The 20506-nt window shown below is 38.9% G+C and overlaps 1 protein-coding gene across 7 annotated transcripts in view; it reads right to left on the bottom strand.

Moving 5' to 3' along the window:
* Positions 1–840: 840 nt before the first annotated feature.
* ZNF652 (zinc finger protein 652) overlaps positions 841–20506 on the bottom strand; it is a 63295-nt gene continuing 43629 nt past the window's right edge. For all 7 annotated transcript variants that reach the window (XM_042255844.2, XM_042255846.2, XM_042255843.2 and 4 more), the window contains 5 exons: positions 18826–20000; positions 15528–15675; positions 15076–15191; positions 14459–14603; positions 841–7172 (listed from right to left, as the gene is read on the bottom strand). In XM_042255844.2, the coding sequence (XP_042111778.1) occupies positions 6661–7172; positions 14459–14603; positions 15076–15191; positions 15528–15675; positions 18826–19734 (1830 nt within the window). In that variant the 5' untranslated portion in view covers positions 19735–20000 and the 3' untranslated portion in view covers positions 841–6660. The remainder of the gene's footprint in view (positions 7173–14458; positions 14604–15075; positions 15192–15527; positions 15676–18825; positions 20001–20506) is intronic.

Below are 20506 nucleotides of genomic sequence, written 5' to 3'. Positions count from 1 at the left end.
TTAGAGATTCTAAAAGAAAAAAGTATTTCCCCATGAGCTTTCAAATGCAGTTAAACATAGCCTCAAGTCTTATGCAGAATGTGAGTTGGAGTCTCTGGCCTTGCAATCACACAGTCCCTTTCCACCCGTGACAGGCAGGTAAGAAGGAAGCTGTGTTTGTCAAGGGAGCTGGATATTTAGAAACACCTGGACTCTCTGGCACATCCACTAGAGAGACAGGCTCTTTGGTTGACCAAACCCAACAACACAAGTACCAGACTTCCTTCCAACTTTGGAAGGAAAACTCGGCTCCTACTCCTCCTTGCCCTGTCCCCCAAATCATTTTCAAGTAATGTGTAACATCCCTGGTCTCACCAGGGAAGCTCAGATAGTGTGAAATTAGAAAGTGGAAGCGACGCTTCTCCGGGGCAAAGACCCTCTGATACCTGTGCCAAGTGTCTCATACAGACGTGGACATGAAACAAGCCAACAGCCTGTCTCAGGGATGTGGCTCCTCAGTGCGAGCCCCCCATCACTCCCACTGCTGTACTGCCTGAGAGTCCCAGGAGAAAAGCCAGATATACAAAGCGGTTGCTTTCGGTAGAAAGTTACTACATAAAAGATGCAAACTTCTAGGTCAATAATGGGGACTACCAAGGCATATTAAAGTAAAAAGATTTAAAACAACAAGAAACTTCTGTTACTTATTTCTGTAGAAATCAACTTTTTGCATTTTGTAAACTAGTATTCCCATTCCAAATAGCCATTGAAATCTTCAAATGTCTAGAACATATTCATTATCAAACATAAGCATTCTCACAATTTTGCACTATCCCATCAATAACATACTGTCACCAGATAAAAAGCAGTAAGAATTTATTAACAGCTGCCTTCTTAGACTCCCACTTCATGTGGTTATTAGTTAGTCTTGAAAACCTGAGTATTAGAATTATTAACTTTAAGGAAAGAGACATGACATTTCAAGTCAGAAAGGAAAGATTTTGACTAAGGCCAACATACTCAACTCAACAGCCTTCTTTTACTTAAAAAAAAAAAAAAAGCGCAATCTAATTTCCTCATTTGAAAGAATTGAATTTGTTTTCGGTTTTGGAGGAGAACTGAAAGGGAGCAAGAGGCCTGTACACAGCACAAACTACAGTGTTGACCGTGAACGGTGAGCCAATGACTAAAATGTTTTTATCAGTAAGGTGCTCATCTCACATGGAGAATACAAGGAAACCTCTTTTTTATTACATCCTTCATATATTATGTATCAACAATATTTTAAAAATTAATTAGATGAGAACAAGCAGAAGAGAAAGTAACGGGAAGTTTTTGAGGGATAGGATAAAAGAGGCAGATCAAAACTCAGTAAGGGACTTCTGATAAACCCAGAGAGCAATCTGAAATTAGACTAAAATAAAATTATGAGTACAACCTTGCAAAATGTTTCTAGGAGAGAGAGAGAGCACACAGAAAGAGGGCATAGCAAAAGCAGCATTCACGACCCCTGACTCAGAAAGGGGCGGCATTCAGGAAGACTAAGATGAGAAAAAGATGTTCGGAAGAGATACTTAGTGACCTTTACTTTGAAAGGACCATCTAGTTTCTGGTGAAAGAAAAAACACATGAGGAGTAAGATAAGGATAAAATATTTCATCATTAGAGATGTAATACATGAAGAAACAAGATATAAATAAAAATTTAAAGTGTAATCTAAATGGAACAAAACAGAAATGCATAAAAAATTCACACCCAAGGTTTCAGCGAGCTGGTGGAGACAAATCAACTGGAGTATAGGTGAGTTCCAATGATCATGGAGGATGAAATAATCAGAGGTAGGATTCAGATCAGGAAAAGAATGTTCCAGGATGCTGGCTTTTTGAAGGCACTCAAGAACAGAGTGAGAGAGACTGAAGCTGCAGCGAGAGAGATTAGAGAGATGTACACTCACTAACCTGTCATATGAAAATTAAAAACTCCAGGAACATTGTGACAATACATATATTATCAAGTTATACACAGGGTCTAACAAGGTAGAAATCCACTTTGTAAGTAGTTTCTGACAACAGTATAGCTTCCACTTAGGGGATAAGGAAGAGAAGTTTGTTTTCTGGATATGCAATTCTGCAAATGATAAATGGTATACTATCTAATTTTTTAAACAAAAGTACTGAGTTACAGCTTCAAAGCTGGGACAATCAAGGAGTGTGATTTTCCTTTGAATATTGCAAAACCTATCCTCTAAGACAAAAAGATCTGATCACAAAGTCTACAAAAAGTCCAGAGAGTATAAAAGTACAGAACTATGAAAGTAGATATCTTGATGGCAACTTTTATGGCTTCCATAGAAAGTCTAGAGAGGATCTCTGGTTCACTTTATCGAGGTAGTGTCCAGGGTTGGAAGGTCATTGTTATTTGTCACAAATTACAGATGACAGAAGCAGGTTAGCTAGGGTGTTGCTAGTACATGGCTAATGACCTTTCATTCCTGAAAAGAAAAAAAAAAAAAAAAAGATCTTTTGGGAAATTTCCTATCTTGGTTCAGGCAGAGGAAAATTAAAACCCAATATTTACTTGCTCAATTTTAATAGTCTGAAGAAATCCAAGTGAGTTGATTTTTATAATGGAACACAGTTCATAAAACTCCTAAATGTCATTTATCCCTCTTTCATCAAATACTTCTCATACAGTCTGGAACAGCATCAAAATGTTCATCATGTTGGTCAGCAACATAATAATAAAAGTTGTCTCTTCTATACAGTAGCTCAAACAGAAGGATTTCTCTAACTTTAGTTTTTCTTTCTCTCTTTTTCCAAACATTAAAATCCCACCCACCATTCTGTATTTCACTAACTGAAATCTTTAAGATGTGGTAAACACACACACACACACACACACATACACACACACACGTATCTGCAATGAATTTCTATTTCTGCTTGATTTTCTTAAAATTTAAAATTTCCAGTGAAATAAAAATTAAGCTAAACAAGCATATCCATTCAACAAACATAAAAACTGGAAAAAAAAAGTTAAGAAATAGAAAATCAAAAGCTTACAAGCATCTCTTCAGAGTATTTTGCCTTTAGAATACAAGGGACAATCAACCATATATAGAGAGTGTATATAGGGGACATTTTAACCACCATGAAAATTTTCTTCCAATCAATGTTGGTTTAAGAAAGATGGTATGATTATGGCAATGTCCATGCTCAGTCATTCATTTAGAACAGAAAATGTAAATGGTAGACTGTAAAAGTATATGTAACTGATTTGTAAAGGCTACTGTGAGCTATGTAGTCAAGTTTTATGTGGAGACTTCCCTGCCTGCTAAAAATAGGAATCAAATCACAAATATACATGGAAAGGAAGCCACATGCTTTAAACTGTTCATCTTATTTTCTTCATTCAAATGTAAAAAGTCTAACTCTGTATAAACCTGCCCCTCTCAATCTGAGAAAGCAACAAGCAGCCTTTCATTTAGGCTAAGGAAGAGTTTATATTTGAACGACAAATCTACACGAAAGAATAGAAAAATGTAAAAAGAAAATTAAAAAGCAGTATCAACTCAAGCTGGGAATTGCTAAGTCAGTCTTAATTCTAGCAATGGTACAAGCCTTTGAAGACAGTAAAATTTAAGTCATGAAAAACAGCCTCAATTTGATATCTATATAATGCTGAAATGTGGCCTTTGGTGTCTTTGAAATTTAAGTATAGATAAGGGCTGAGAACTCAAACTCCTCCAGAGTTCTTTTTTTCATAAACAGATAACAAATAGGTAATAATTTCTGAAGAAGTCACAGGGTGCTGTACCATAGGTGGGAGGGAACACGCCACACAACTTTTATCTTAGTAAAGGATCCCATCAAATTTTTAACCCTGAGTTTGAGTCTTAAGCATGTTAAACCTGATGCACATATGTGTTTAAGGCTTCATCTTGCAGTCCTTCTATTCAGAAACATTGTTATGAATATTCTTAATGCATTTCATTAGGCATATGTAATCTGACACTGGTGAGCAGCCAATATATTCTGAGCAGTTTTCCTGAAGACCACAAACCCCAAATCAGGGAAGGTATATTTAACTAGGGGAAAAATTTGAGTTTCCAGATTGTTCCATAATATATTTCACTAAGAACTGTATTGTGTGACAATGCTGATTTTTAAAAAAAGATAATCCTTTTTTATTTTTTGCTTCTATTAATGGTGGTAGTGATTTTCTGCTTACTATTGGTTTTCCTACATAGCAGATATTTTATGGCTATATTCACTTGAATGAAAAAAGAAATATGACTACCTGGATTTTCCAGTGTGTAATTTATAGTACACCTCATAAAATGGTTGATTCTGTAAGTCTCCAGTTAGAATTCAGAACTGCAGCCCAATACTGTAAATTTATTTAGAATAAAATAAGGTATAACCAATTAATTAAGCTCAATTTACATCTTAAAAATCATTTTAATATTATAAGCTTGGACATGAAAAAATGGTATGTCCACACAAAGGTGTATACCCACAAACTTGTTATGGAATGCCAAGGAAATTGTGGAAGTAAGGGGAGGCAGCCACTAAAGACAGAACAGTCATAAATAAATTAACTTTTCTTATTGGCTTGGGTGCTTGAGTGTTCAAAGAATGTATACAGACATTTAAAACAGCATTCTTTAGAAGTTACATCCAAAAATAGGGAGAAAAGTATGATACTGAAGATACTTTTCTGCCTCACTCCCAAATTTTCCTATGCTCACTATAGAAGACAAAGGCAATAATCAGAAAGAAAAAAATCTGGAAGTATTAAACCAAAAAGCTAGCAGAGAATGCAGCATTTTAAAAATAGGGACTTAACCTCAATGGAGAGTTCCAGTTTTTCCTACCACAGAGCTAATAAGCCAGAAAAGTGCTGCAAATATTTCTGCACACTTAACATTAAAAATAAAAATAAATAAAAGTCAGGGTTCTGAGTCACGCAAAGATTTAAAAGCCCGAGGAAAGAAAAATGAAGAAATTTCAAGATTAAAAAAACCGAGGAAGGGAGAGAGAGAGAGAGAAAGTAGACTTTGCGCTGGAACTCAGTTCACTGACATGAAAAATTACAAAACTTTTAGCTATACTGAGTCTGGATGAATGTGATCAGTTAAAAATAATCTGTTAGCCCTTCTGCTCAGCCTTTCCTATAATGAACCCCCAACTGACCATGCTCTTTAGAAGTTGCCCAAACTCTTCCAAATCTGCCCCAAATTAGAGACTGGCTCTTCTTATCACCAAGAAGACTGCTACCAGGTAATTACTTGCAGAGGACAGGGCAGTAAAATGTCACTTTCTTCCCCTCACTGCAATTTTCACTGTGTTGAACAGTTTGATGTTGTGACTATATCCACTAATACAAGAGACATTTTAAAAGTCATAGCCCATTTGTGTTCTTATCCAAATTTCTCAGCCACTATCAGCAACATCATGTTTTGATTTTAATGTACTATTTTATCTTTCCACAACAATTCTAGAAAAACAAAGCAACCTCAAAATAAGCAGTGTAGCAGGAGACTTCAATCTGTCATCCCACAAAGGTTGAACCTGAACACAGTTCTTAGGGAAGTGAGATGTGACTGAGATGAAACAGCCTCCCCAGCTTCCTCCTCTTGATGGTGAACAGCTTGACTCAGATTTTCAAAACAGGCCAGCTTCAGGTGACTTCCCTGGAAAAGGCTCAACCCCCTGCAAATCATTCCATTTAACACACTAACTGAACCAAACGGAACATGGAGGACAGAGCCTGTCCATAAGCCTAACAGACCCCCCAAGTGTTAAGCAGGGATTAAAAAACTACCGAGGACTTAGGTCAAGTTCTGAAAGCAAAACCTCATTTTTTGCAGTAACTTGGTCTGGAGACCCTCTGAGATACATCTACTTTCTGAAGCACCTTTGAGTTGTACGGATGTAAGAATAACTTTGAACTATAGAAGTTATATGCATCTTTAAGAATCACATTTTGATGATTATAAAAATTTTTTCTATTTTACAACATAGGTCCAGCTACACTGAAAAAATTACACCGCTTATTGAAATACATTTCATTTTAGAAACAGACTACTAAAGAAGTCTATACAAAAACTCTAAAATAATTTCTGTAGTAAAATAAAGAGTGCATTAGGAGAGCTACACAAAGAAGAAAATTTGTCTTTCTCTATAATGCTTGATATACTGTGAAACACAGCTAGCTCAACTCTGAAGCCAGCACCAAAAGCTGAAAATAATTTGTTACGATACACAGTGATACAATTAATGCTCTGGATTAATCTCACAGCCTTCCCGATTAGTACAAAGGAAACCAGGCCTGTCCCCTCTTTGAGGAGAAGTCCAGGATATAAAAGCAAGCATACCTCATCAGCTGATATGAAATTATAAAATTCCACAAGTCTGAGTATTTGAAATTTATAAAAGTCACCAGAAAATGCAAGCAAATTGGGCTTTACTTCGGTGGTTCCCTGGTTTAGATGACCGTTCCCTCCGTGAGCTCAAGGTCTTCTTGTTCACTCCCTCGGATGTGCTGATTCACCAAGACAATGACAAAGCTCTTGGTGGAGGCTGAGTCTGACAGCTACAGAAAGGCTCACCAACCCCCTCTCTGCAAGCTCACACAGGGGCACGTGACTCGTGGAGAACACCCTTAAGGAGATGGATGTTAGTGATGCTGTGCTGCACTGCTCTTCTCTGCCAGGTGCCGCAGAAACGTGTCCTCACCCTGGCCTCTGTTATTTAAAGGCTCACTCTTAAAGAGAGCTGGAGGTGGGGGGAGGTGAGGGACGGGGGGGATGGGAAGGTGGTGTGGGTGGTGAGGGTGAGAGTGGATGTGAAGGTGTGAGAAGGGGTGGGGGATGGGCCGAGGGGGCAGAGTGCCGACAGGGTTCATACTGACGGGCGGGGCGGGGGTCGTGGGGGTGTTCACCGCAGAAGGAACTGGGGTGGCTGGGGAGGTTGTGAGTGGGATCTGGACAGCAGGCGGCACGTTCACGGGGCTGGTCACCCGGAAGCACTTCTCCTTGTGGGCCTTAAGCATGTTGGAGAAGCGGAACCGCTGGCCGCACACGTCACACGGGTAGGGCTTCTCGCCTGTGTGAGTCCTACGGTGCCTCTTCATGTTGGGGCGGCTGGTGAAGCTTTTGCCACAGATTTCACAGATAAAGGGTTTCTCTCCTGAGATGAACACAGACACAAAGACATGATTAACACACTAGGCGGTAAGTATGCGCTCCAGCTACCCTTCATATTAGATAAGGAGGTTACCACTTCTCTCCCTTACTGCATATTATATTCTGATAGTCATAAAAAAGTCCCCCAAAGTTGGGACTTCACAAAAAACAGCAGACACAACTAAAACTTATATACAACCTACCATCGGGGCTTGGGTAAAAGAAGATTTAAAAAAAAAAGGCATCTACAAAAGTGATCTTCCACATCCTACCGGAAGAAGTGGTCAGATGGCTTTCCTGTGCTCAAGGGGACCAAGCCCACAGATGAATCTCTGCCTTTAAGCTAGGCCAGCTGATCCGTAAGCAATTTCTGACATTCCAACACAACGTAGGACTTTGCTGAAAATGTCCCATGGAGTAAATAAGTCTCCGTATGTCTACTCGTTCCTAATCCTTAGCATGTGGCTTACTTTTTGGTATTTGGGGAAATACTGGACTGACTCACCCTACAACATGGATTTCACAATGCAGTGTTTCTCTGCAGGCAGTTTTCCATCACATGGGACTGTCTGCACATCTGAAGAGCACTCAGTGGTCCTGGATCCAGTTTACTAAATGTCCCCAAGAAATTCTGACCATCAAAAATGTCCCCATACCATTTCCAAATGCCCATGGGTGTGGGGAGGATTGAAAGGCAGGCTACCGTTCTTGGTGGAGAACCTTTGGGACAGGGAGCCAAAAAGGAAACAAAACCCCATAATTCTAAGTGCACCTAGGGAGGAACTTAGGTTTGGGTTCTAAGGGATTAATTTTTAAGCTTTCCTTTGGACTTACTGCTTATTCTATGCTGTTTGCCTGCTCCTCTCCCGGGGTCATAGGGGAGAAACAAAATGATGTCTGAACATGTGTCTGTGATCACTTCATCCAGAATGCTGTGGTATGGTGTGCAGTACCTCTACACATGCGCTTCAGTGACCATGTGCTTGCACTTATCAATTCCTTCACCAATGCTCAGTGTATGTAGCTTCTATCTTTACTGTAGCTCCTGCTACAAGAGTTTGCTCTCACTTCAATCATTGCTCCCTTTCTTTCTAATAGATGTCCTTATTCTGTTCAGTATAAATAAAAGATACTGCATATTGTTCTAATATGCAATATTACTTACTATGTTTTAATCACTTAACATTTCATTAACCTTTGGTGATCCTGACAGCCTTATGAGGGAGGTATGTTGTTATCCCTATTTTACTGATGAGGAAATTAAGAAACTTGCTAAAGGTTCTATGGCTAGCGGAGAGGCAGGATTTGAAATTCTGCAGAATGGCTCCAGACACAAAAACCACAGCACTTTATACCTCAATGCTTTGTGCATTCCTGCACACACAAAGGCATGTTATTTTCTTACTGTTTTCCTTCACTTTGAGACTTCTAACCTTTTGACAAACACCTCTTTATCCATATTGCAGTCTTTACTTCTCTCTGCCTTTGAAAATGGAAATTTCCTGGTGCCCTCCCCTTCAATGGAAGCCAGAATTGCCCTCACTTCCTGAAGACTGAACTGAACCATCAGGACAGACCAGTTTTCTCCACTGTTACCAGTACTATCTGCTGACTAGAATATTTCTTTTATCTTCCTACCTTTTATTATTCAATCATTGCCACTCTTCACTGTGATTCACATTCATCTTTCTAGATAAATTCTGTACCCATTTGCTTTCCTTCTTTTTAATCCATTTCCTCCGATTAAAAACTTAAAATTCTATGTTAAATGGAATTGATCAATTGTGATATACTTATCTAATGGAGAGTGCCATTAAAAACAATATTTTAAAAAGTATAGAAATGTAATTGTTAACATGAAAATCTATAATCTATTATCTGTAGTCTATTAAGTAAAACAAGCAAGTTATGAAAATGTATGCATGTGTTATCCACTTTTAATGAAAAATGCATATAGGAAAACATGGAAAAAAATACAACAAATGTTACAAGTGATTATCTTTAGATAATGGGTTTATGAGTGATGTTTTATTCTCTTTTTTATGCCTATATGTACTTCCTGTTTTCTAAGATAAACATGATTCATTTGTATAATAAAATGTTTTAAAAGCACACCTATTTGATAACATATTAATCCCCTTGACCCTTTCCTCCTTGACTCTCCAGAGTTAATATTCTTCATTCCTAACAGCCATATGGAACCAGAGCCAAAGGACCTAATCTTTGATTATTAATCTAATACAGGCAAACACTCTCCATTTCACTAATCACTTCGTTGGTTCACTATATGTTTTATTGACTGAAAGTTTATTAAATATATGGACATGTAACTTTCTGTTATGTGTTCAAACCTGGGTCCAATACTGGATTGTTCCAATCATCTCATTTGTAGTCTTCCAGGCTATAATGATTTGCCACAGATAGATCAAAAACTATTAGAACTGGTCTACCACAAATCCATGTATTCAAATTTAAATGAGTCGTTTTTACTACTTACTAATCTTTTATCCATTTCTTGAGGTCCTACCAAATTTTCCACATTTGCTGTTCAAGACATAAACCCACACTCTCACCTAACTCTCTCATTATTTATTAGGCCCAATCTTTTAACCGTGCTAATGACTGATAATAAAGTTTCCCTGAAACCTCAAGGCAAGATTACAATGAGGGTGAAACAAGGAAAAATAAAAATATAATACTTAAAATCAACCACCTGTACAATGTCCCATTTTAAGGAAATGCTAGTAAATGGGTAGCTGGAGAAGGTACTAACATCTAAGTCCATCAAGGTAACCAGAAACATATATATCAATACATCTTATGATGTGACCTGTTACATACAGATAAAGCTAACCTAATTGTAAGAAATAGTATTATAGTCAATCTGAAGATCACACAATATAAATGAAGAGAGAATCTGCACGGAAGATAAAAAAGAGCAAGAATTTGGCTAGTTAGCTGTCTTCTGCACTGTTCAAAGGAAAAAGTGATCTGGCCAATAAACATAACCACTCTAGTCTGCTTATGAATATCCGTGAGCAGCATCAGAAATCTGGATATCTATATATCTGGCCTACCATAAGATTACAATCCTTCACCTGGATTACTGCAACAGCCATCTGACTGGTTTCAGTTTATGTATTCTTGCTCCCCACCCTCCAATCAATCCACTCTTCACACTGTATAGCCGGAGTGAACTTTCAGACAATTGTGTCACACTCTGCTTAAAACCATTTAAGGACTTCCAACTGTCCTTAGAATAAAGCTCAAACTTTTCTACATGGCTTATCCTGTGATCCAATACTTGCTTATTGCTCTCAGGTATCATGTCTTATCATATTCCCTGCCTCCTCGCCCCCACTAATTCATCAAATTCTAGCCAATTTCATTTAGTTGTACTTACTATGCTCTCACTACCAACCACTGTTAGGCCTTGACTGTCTATCACCCTAAGCTGACAATAAGGTCTGTGAACCTAGGGACTATTTTAGCCTTGTTCACTACAGTAACCACACTGAGTAGATTCTTAACATCAATAAATAAATATTAGTTAATTCTAAGACATGTATCCCACCCCAATATTGACATCTGTGAAACTGATATATACCGTAACAATCGATGGCATTTCATTCTTTAATTTGCAGCATTTTCTTAGTGATATATAAACTTAGCTTTGTCATGGAACTGATGACTTCTTGAATTCAATGAAGGTTGGGACTCACCATTAAGATCATTCGATTACCTTCCTCGCCTATAATTTCCTGTCCCTGACAATCTTGTGATTATAATTTAGCAATTAATATAAATTTTATTTTAGGCAAAGAATATTCTGACCAAAGAACATAAGAGTTCTGAACCACCCATCATTCAGCCTTTTCACTGTAAATTAGCAATTTTATTAAGATATCAGTAAGACTATTTAGCACACACACACACACACACACACACACACACACAGAGACTACTTAGCACAGATCAATCCCTCTGATCCTGACTGGGTATGCTGACAAATTCTGGAATTTGAGAATCAGCCTCTGGGATGGTGCTTTTTGCCCTCATCATGTCCTGTGTATCCTTCCATTTTATTACTTGCTTCATTAAATTTGTATCAGAATGACTTAAGTATGTGTTTCTGGAGTCAGATTGCCTTGGACAAGTTCTTTACTCTCTAAGCCTCATCTGAAAAATGAAGATAATAATAGGTTACTGTGATAAATAAAAAATTCGAGGAGTATTTGATCAAATTCGACAGTATTTGATACACAGTAAACATTCAGTGCATTTTATTGCCACTACTACTATTGTTATTACCATTACTATCACTGGACTATAAGCTTTTTAAGGGCAAAAACCAGGCCTTAATCCATTCTATATCTCTAGGTACTTAGCACTATGCCTGGTACAAGGAGAATCAGCAATTATTCTATGTTGAACTCACCCCATGTCCACACCATCCCAGGAAACCCTGCCTGAGGGCTGGTCGCTTCCCTAGATAAGATCTGCCTCACTTCTGTTTAACTGCAAAGAAACAGCCCAATCAATGTCAGTTCCTACAACGGCCTTAATCCCCACCAGAACACACTCTACAAGTGGTTCCAACCAGCCGTAAAAGAGCTGTCTTTTTTCTTCTGTAAAAGCTAACCCTTCTTGGGTCCTCTCCAAGGTACTACTGTCATCCTTATTTAATACTGATACCAATGGAACCAGAGGCCTACAGGAGTTGCATAATTCAGGTAAGGTCACACTGCTAGTGAGTGGCAGTGCTTTCCCAGTGTGAGCATCATAAACAATATTAAAAGGCAGAGGACAAACCAGGGGGAAGTATTTTAATATTGCTGTTAAACAAGGTCCAGGGGACATAAATATACACAAAGAGCTATTATATAAAGAGCTACCACAAACAATAAGAAAAAGCCAAACACTGCAATGACAGGATGGATACAAATAAGGCATAAGCAATTCAGAAAAGAAAACACACTGATACCCAACAAATGTACTGAAAGAAATGTTCCATCTTACTTAGCAACTAAGTACAAATTAACACAAAAAGAAACCATTTTTCACCTATTAATTCAACAATTATTTTATTTACATTGGACAGGGTTGGGAAAATGAGTGTTTTCACGTACCACTGCTAAGAGTGTATATGGACAGCTATTTGGCAATACATACCACCAATTCTTAAAAATACACACATCCCTTTGCCCTAATAATCCCATTTCCAGGAATTTATCTAAGAAAATAATCATGGATGTGTTAGCCAGAAAGTTGTTTGTCACAGTACTATTAATACTTATAACAGTAGAAAAATTGGAAAAATCTAAATGTCCAATGGGGAACTGGTAAAGTAAAATGGAGATAATATCCTTAACAGGACTGTGGTAAAGGTTATATTGATTAAATGAGATAATGTATGCAAAGTGCTTAAGATAATACTTGGCATATATGTGCATAATAAATGATGGCTATTATTACAACAAATTTATAAGGACTATTACACAACCATTAAAATGATATTACTGTTAATGACATAATACAGTAAAATAAAAGTAGGTTATAATAGAGCATAAAGACCCAACTTTTGTTTTATTTACTATACATATATGAATATATAAACAGTTTTTCACAATATCTGTATATATATTAAATCACAGAATTTAAAAAATATATATGCTAAAATGTTAACAGTAGTGATCTCTCACTGATAAGATTATAGAGCATTGCAATTTTCATATTTTCTAATATACTTTCATAAGTACGTACTACTACTTTTAATGAGACGAATAAACATTTAAGTGAATATAGGTGGCTATATTCCTTTAGAAGAAATAGGAAATGTTCAGGTTGCCTATTTGGTCAAAGGAGAATATGTTAAATTTATAAAACTTTGTTTTTATTCAACAAATACATTAATCATGAAACGTACACTTCAGTTTCATACTCTGGACATTTAAGGGCCTGAAAAAAGAAAGGAGAAAGAAGAAAGAGGAAGAAACACAGACGGAGAAGGGGAGGAGAAAGTCCAGGGAGGAAGAAGCACAGGGAGACAGGCAGGGAAGAGGTGAGCACAGAGGCACAGGCTCACACGGTGGACCTTCCTTCCAGGCTTGCAACAAGCATTAACTGGGCGTCTACTATGTGCCAAGCACTGTTTGTGAGTGTGAAGCAGCTTCTGCCATCAAAAAGACTTATTTTCTGCTGAATAGTTTCCTGCTGAATTAACAAAAAACTGTGCCCTAAAACTGACGCAGAACTGAGAATCTATCCAAGAACCACCAGACTTTAAGGGGAGAATCTATTAAATACTCTGATATATACTGCTCTCTGCTTAGGCTTCAAAGTTAGCATTACCTTTTGAAATGCAGTTTACTTAAACTTCTCTCATGACTCTTCCTCTAGCTTATTCCTTAAAATCTGAGGTGCTCTGCTCTGAAGGGGAAAGAAGGCCATCAGGCAGGCATTCTTCCTTGGACTTTAAATACAGAAATGGGAACTACAGAGACCCAGACATGGGCAGAATTTCCTCACCATTTGTAAGCAGGCTAAGCAAGATAATCTCTTGTGGTTCTTCCTAGCTCTGCTACTTTGCAGACTAATAAGACCTAGAATTCTGTGATTAGATTTTATTTAAAAGCTTGAAAAATGTTTCATACTGTTCAGTTTGTGCACAGACATCTAATTCCAGAGCATCAAGATGAGATAGAGATACAATGCCCCAGTGTTTACACTGGGCTATTATTCTAACCAGCTCTCTGAAGGCTGGGTGATCAAATGCTTACAAGACAATTCTATGCTATGAAGCATATACCCCTGAAAACATAAAGCAGTTAAAACATTATTTAACCTCAGTTGATGGTTATGTTCATGAAAAGTAGTGAATTTTGGTAAGTCAATCCAATCAATTCCAATACTGAGAGGGTATTCTGCTAAAAGCAGTCAATATCCTCCATTTTTTAAAGACCTAGAATCCTTTCCTCAGAAAAATAACATATACACATACACAAAATGTTTCATACAATTTCAGGAGATCCTGTGCCCCAAATAAAGAGTCCATCACCTTGAAGAAACTCACAGTTAAAAGGCACTAACAATACTTTTTGAAATAAATAAATTGATAAAAGCTTAATTTTTCTATATTATAAAATTGTATTGTTCAGTATCAGATTTATATAAAGGGGCATTTGCATTTAGGATGCAGGCTTGTGGTTTAGAATTTTAAGTAAACGGACTCACAGGTGATCATCAATAAGCGCCCGAGACACATCTGTACCTTTCTCAAGAATTCCTTACCAGTGTGTGTTTTCATGTGCTCGTCGAAGTACTGCTTCATGTTGAAGTCCTTGCCGCACCACTGGCACATGAACTGTTTGTGCCCGATGTGGATGCTCATGTGGGAACGGAGCTGGTACTTGTACTGAAACCTTTCGTCACAGTTCTGCATTGGACACAGTGGAGACTTTTGAATGCCAGGCATAGCAGCTTTACCTGCGCCCACCCTATATAGTCTGAGATTAGGGTTATTTTTCACACTCAAAACAGAACCTGCTTGTGTCAACTGTTTGGCTCTGCTGTATTTCCCAGCTGAGTTATTAATAAAAGGGAACATTTCTTAAATAATTATCATTGAAGTATATCCAACTTCTCTGAATGAGTGAGAAAAGTAAAATAATTTACCACATGTTAATCCCAACTTTAACCTAATCTAAGAAAGTCAACACTGTGTTAAAAATGACTGCTCTTTACCCAGCAGTGAGCTAACAACACACAGCGCTCAGCACATGGGTCTGATGGTTCTGTGGAAATGCAGCCTGTGCCTTGCACAAGGCACGCCTCTCTTCCACTGCTCACCACGCATACACACACAAGCCAGCCCCCACAGCTGGGCCTGGGGGCCAGCCCAGGCTCACCTCACATCTGAAGGGCTTCTCTCCAGAGTGCTGCAAGGAGTGCACCTTGAGTGACATACTGCGTTTGAATGACTTCCCACAGGTTTCACAGGTAAACGGCATATCTTTTGTGTGTGCTGCAACAGAGAATGGACTTATACTCAAAATCAGGTCACCAAAAGGCTCGAACTGGAAAAGAGACATGTTCTACTGTAAGGACATCTTAATTTACTGCCCTCTAATCTGTGAGGCTGTAACAGCAAAGTTGAAAGAATAACAATGGTGAAAAGAAACCTGGGTGTGGAAGACTCTACCATCCAATCTGGTGATGCTTACTGAAGACACGTTGCATCTGGTTTCAACAAGTCAAAACTGATTCAAATAAGGCAGTGTCTCATATGCTGCCCAATCTGAAGCATAAAACACACCAAAGAACAAGGGAAAATTATAGGTGTTAGAGAAAAGCAACTTACCAACCATATGTTTCCGTACATGAGCCATGGTATAGAATTTCTTCTCACAAATTTCACAGGAAAATTTCTTTTCTGCATATCCATGGACAATCTTGATATGTTCATGAAGGGACCAGAGTTTCTTGAACGATTTATTACAGGAAACACACTGAGCAGGATAAACAGAAATAATCTTTACTTATAGGGGTTTCCAGAAAGCCTCACCTGTGGACCAGCAGCTGAAATTGGCCAAGTTGAATGGGTTGCAGTATCTTAGTTCCCTCAACCAAGGACTGAACCCAGGACACAGCGTAAAAGTGCAGAGTCCTAAGCATCGGACTGCCAGGGAAGTCTCAAGAAGTGGGTGTGTTTTAGATTTGTGGCACAGACCAGAACCCAAACAAATGCTATTCTTTCATGAAGTCCAGATTTCAAAACCAACATCTTTATGTTCCATTTCCTAAGATGAATTTTTTTAGAGACACTTTGGGAGTATGAAAACAATGGCAAAAAGTAAGACAAAAAGAAATACAAAGTTCCACTAATATCAAAGAATTGACTGCTTTTATCAAATTAGTATTGTACCTTTGAAAAGAACCTTCAAGTTTTGTTTTTTTTAAAAAATATGGATTACTGTAAGCAGCTGTTTCCTACACATGGGTTACTATGTAGTTAATATGTGTTTACCAGAGGATACAAACTCATTTTAAATTAACATAAAAGCAAGATAAAACAAAGCATACGTGAATGGTTATAGATCTACGGAAGAATAACAGTATTTCTGTAGCTTAGCGAACATATTCAGAGTCTTCATTAATACAAACTACTGAGATTTTACTATATTTTCCTAATTTTCTCTATTAAATGTTTCCCTCTGGCAGAATTTAGCATAACCCCTCAGCTGCTGGTATCCTCCCTTTTCCTGAGGAGCTCAGATCCAGATCTCGCACAGGCATTTGTAGGAGACACAGGCAATCCACCTACTGCCCTGTATTATGCATCATTACTAGTCTAGGATATCATAATGTATCAAAATAAAATACTTCTGTTTAAAAACAGTATTAGGAAGTTCTAGGTAACCATCAGCCTCTGTAATACATAAGGGAAAAAGTTGTTACTCGCTGCAAAATTTAATAAAGATCTCTGAACACACTGTCACTTCAGGAAATGAGGACCAAGAAAAGTCACAGAGATAAGCCTCTGGCTGGATACTGCTGGAGGAAAGGACAGACAAACCCTATAAGCCATTCATTCTATAGAGCACAGCTTTAATTTTTACTTATTAGGTCATCAGGATTAGAAATGCAAAAAGAGTTCATTCAGCAGAATCTACAAAACTTAAATGATAAGTTTAAATGAAATTACAGTAAGGAACAGTGAATACAGTCACACAAAAAAAGGATTTATTAAATGTTTTCTTTTCTGCATTTCTTCTTGTTGTTTAGTCGCTAAGCTGTATCTGACTCTTTGGGACCCCATGGACTGCAGCCTGCCAGGCTCCTCTGTCCACGGGATTTCCCAGTCAAGACTGGCGTGGGCTGCCATTTCCTCTTCTAAAGGATCTTCCTGACCCAGGGACTGAACCCGCATCTCCTGCACCGGCATGCCAATTTTTAACCAGGAGAGCTACCAAGAAAGCCCCTTCTGTACGTAGTGAAGCAAAGTTAAAAGAAAAAAAAACCCAAAAAACAACTACACAAAGACACAAAGATCAAGAGACACCTTTTCAGCAATGGATCATTACAGAACTAAGTCTGACCCCTAGGGTGCAGCACAGCATCGCACTTCCTCTGGCCTGAACTGCTGCAACCAATTGAGAACCAAGTCCTGGCACCAGTAGTTACTGAGTGACAGGCGCCACGATTCAGTCTTCTTTTATTTACCAAGTATGCCAGAGGTCAAGTCACAGCTGATGAATCAAAATGCAGTGAATTTTTAGCAAATATAATTTATATATGTATTTATTTATAACTCTATTTATTTATTTTTGGCAGTGCTGGGTCTTTGTTGCTGCGGGGGCTTTTCTCTAGCTGTGGAGAGCGGGGGCTACTTTCTAGTTGCGGTCAGTGTTCAGGCTTCTCACTGTGGTGGGTTCTCGGTGCAAAGCATGGGCACAAGGGTCTCAGTAGTTGCAGCACATGGGCTTAATAACTGTGACTCTGGGGCTCCAGAGCACAGGCTCACTAGCTGTGGCACACGGGATTAGCTCTGGCATGTGGGATCTTCCTGGGTCAGGGAGCAAACCCATATCTCCTGCACTGGCAGGCAGATTCTCTACTACCGAGCCAGTGGGGAAGCCCCTAATTCATATTTTTAAAAAACCTCTTTAAAGTAATGATTTCAGTTGTTGATTAAAAACAAGGAAGAAAAATGACAAATAAGGAACATTCCAAATTAGGAGTACTCCAAGAAACACACTGAAACCAAACGATTTCATCTTCTACAAGAAGTTCAGCTTAAGCATGGTACAAGAAATGTCTATTTTACATATCTTTTGGAGACGTCAATAGACTTACCTTTTATGAATGAATATTCATATTCATAAATATGCACTTACATGTGCAAACCAACATAGCTCAACATAACATAGTTCACACAACATAATTAGCACACCTCTTAACCTATCACAACATAGTCCTTTCAAGACACCAACCTGGTTCGAATACCGTGTTTTGTTACTTTAATACTACACCGTAGCATTCTATAAGCCTACCGCCAGGTAGGCAATATTTTCAACCAGCTCAGCCTCCTTTAAAGTTTGCATATTCCCATGAGCTTAGCCTCTTGACAAATTTAGTGCTGTCATCTCTCCACTGGTTTAGAAGCAAACTCACTCCTGGAGATCTTCCATTTCCACCAGTCTGAGTCATTATGGTTTTTGTCCCCAACAGCTGTACTAGAACCTGGCATCCTTTCAAACCTTAGAAAAGGACCTCTCTCTACTCCTGACTTTTACTTGATATCTCCCACCTTGACAGCGAAGACACCAGAATGAACTATATTACATGTCTTACAAGAGTAAATCTCAGTGCCAAGTCAGTGTTGACTTCATCTCCTTGTCAATCACCTATTAACAGATTCCCCTTTCCAATGGACCTGGGTTCCCACTAGTCCAGCGTCAGTTAAAATTTATGCTTTTGAAAGAAAATGTTAAGCCTGGTTTTGAAAATACCAAAGCAGGGGCTTAAAAAAACAGATAAATTGGTGAAAACTGTCCCTTCAGCCTCTACTGTATTTATTCTCTTGGGCAGATACCAGGTGAGTCTGAAACAGCCAGGTTCTATCCTGGAAAGTTTGCCCTCTTGGTGATAAGACCTACCTGAATATTTTTTTCACAGTCTGTTTGCTGGTGAAGGGACAGCTCACTTTCCAGGACAAACTTCTTGCCACACTTATCACAAATCTGCATGCGCCTATGAGTAACGTTCATGTGCTTCTCCAGGTACCAGCGAGTATTAAACACCCTGGGGCACTTCTCACAGGTCAGAGTCTCTTTCTCTTCACACTTAGCTTTCTGGACTGGTGCTTTGGGCTCCTTTGCGGCCCGCTTCTTACGCTTAGGTGGCTCTACACTCTTCCTACGACCTCTCGTAGCTCTGGGAGTAGGGGAAGTGGCAGCTGCGGCGACAGAGGCAGCTCTCCTCGTTCTCCTCTGTGCAACGCTGACCTTCTCCACCGTCTTCTCCTTTTTCTTCTGCCTTTCATTCTCTCCGTAGTCATTGCTGTCATCCGTGGCCTCTTCCTCACTCTCTTCCTCTTCCTCCTCACTGCTTGTCTTAAGAACAGGAGTCTCTTTGGACTGAGAAGAGACACCCTTCTCCCCTTTAGACACATTTAACGTTTGATTATTAAGGTTTACCTCCACTATGATCTGCTCCCTTTTGTAGGAGACCTCCTCCTCCTCCTCCTCCTCCTCCTCTGTGTCATCAGAACTCTCCCGGTCTGCTTTAACACCGTGCACGTCAGACACTGCTCTTGTCTCCCTGAAATACGGCTGCTCCTCTGTTTCATGGAGATGTGGCTTGCTCACCTTGGTGTCCACTAACACAGAATAAGGACTTCCTGATTCCCTTTTGTACACTTTGGTGGACAGGTCGAGTTCTTGGTTGGCACCATGATAAAAGGAAGATGGCACTTGACCACGGCGGCTATCTTCTTGTGCCATTCCTGCTCCGTGCACAGCACGGTTTTCAACCAGCTCCTGACAAGAGCTGGCTGTGTGGCTCATTAGTAAGTGGCCTAATGTATTAAGCAGTTCAGACTACAGAGAATAGGTTTAAAACAGGATAATCATTAAGACTCAAATCTTTTTCCATCCATGAAGAATCACTCAAACGGGGTGGGGCGGGGGAAGGTATTCCTGGAACCTCTGTGCAATTCTTCCAGTGTGTTGCAGCACCAATGCATAAGTCAAAAGGTTTGGTATTATGGCAAGAGCAGAGCACTAGTGATTTTCCTTTTGCAGAGAGCTGCAAGTGACTTGGAGCATCTTATCTGCAAAGAAAAGCAAAGAGAAAAAAGATCAGCTATCTCTTACTTCCTTCTCACAGCATGCACTGACATCATACAACAAACATACCTTAAATGATTAAACTCTTTATATATACAATTCTTTATCCTGCTCAAATGGTTCAGTGTGGGCCATCATTTTACTGCATTACATGAATTCAATAAACTTTTTGTTAGAATGTAAATTCTAAGACAGCAGGAGTCATTATCTGTCCCATTCACTGAGATATCCTTAGAGCTTAGTACAGTGACTACCAGCACGTACCTGGTATTCATCACATACTTAATGATGCTTAGTGAACATGTTTTTGCATAGTAGTCATTATCCTGGACATACTGACATGGTAGAATATATGGTCCATGTCCACAAGTTTACAATCTAGATACACAGTATGTGAGGTCCATGAAATACACAAGAACCTCATGCTGGCTGGCTTTCTTTTCAACATCAGACACCACCATCCACCACAGTGAGAGCTTAAAGAACAAAG

This window comes from Ovis aries, chromosome 11 (genome assembly GCF_016772045.2).
Source record: "Ovis aries strain OAR_USU_Benz2616 breed Rambouillet chromosome 11, ARS-UI_Ramb_v3.0, whole genome shotgun sequence".
NCBI lineage: Eukaryota > Metazoa > Chordata > Mammalia > Artiodactyla > Bovidae > Ovis > Ovis aries.
The sequence above is the reverse complement of the archived record's forward strand: the minus strand, read 5'-3'. Positions and strand labels throughout refer to the sequence as shown.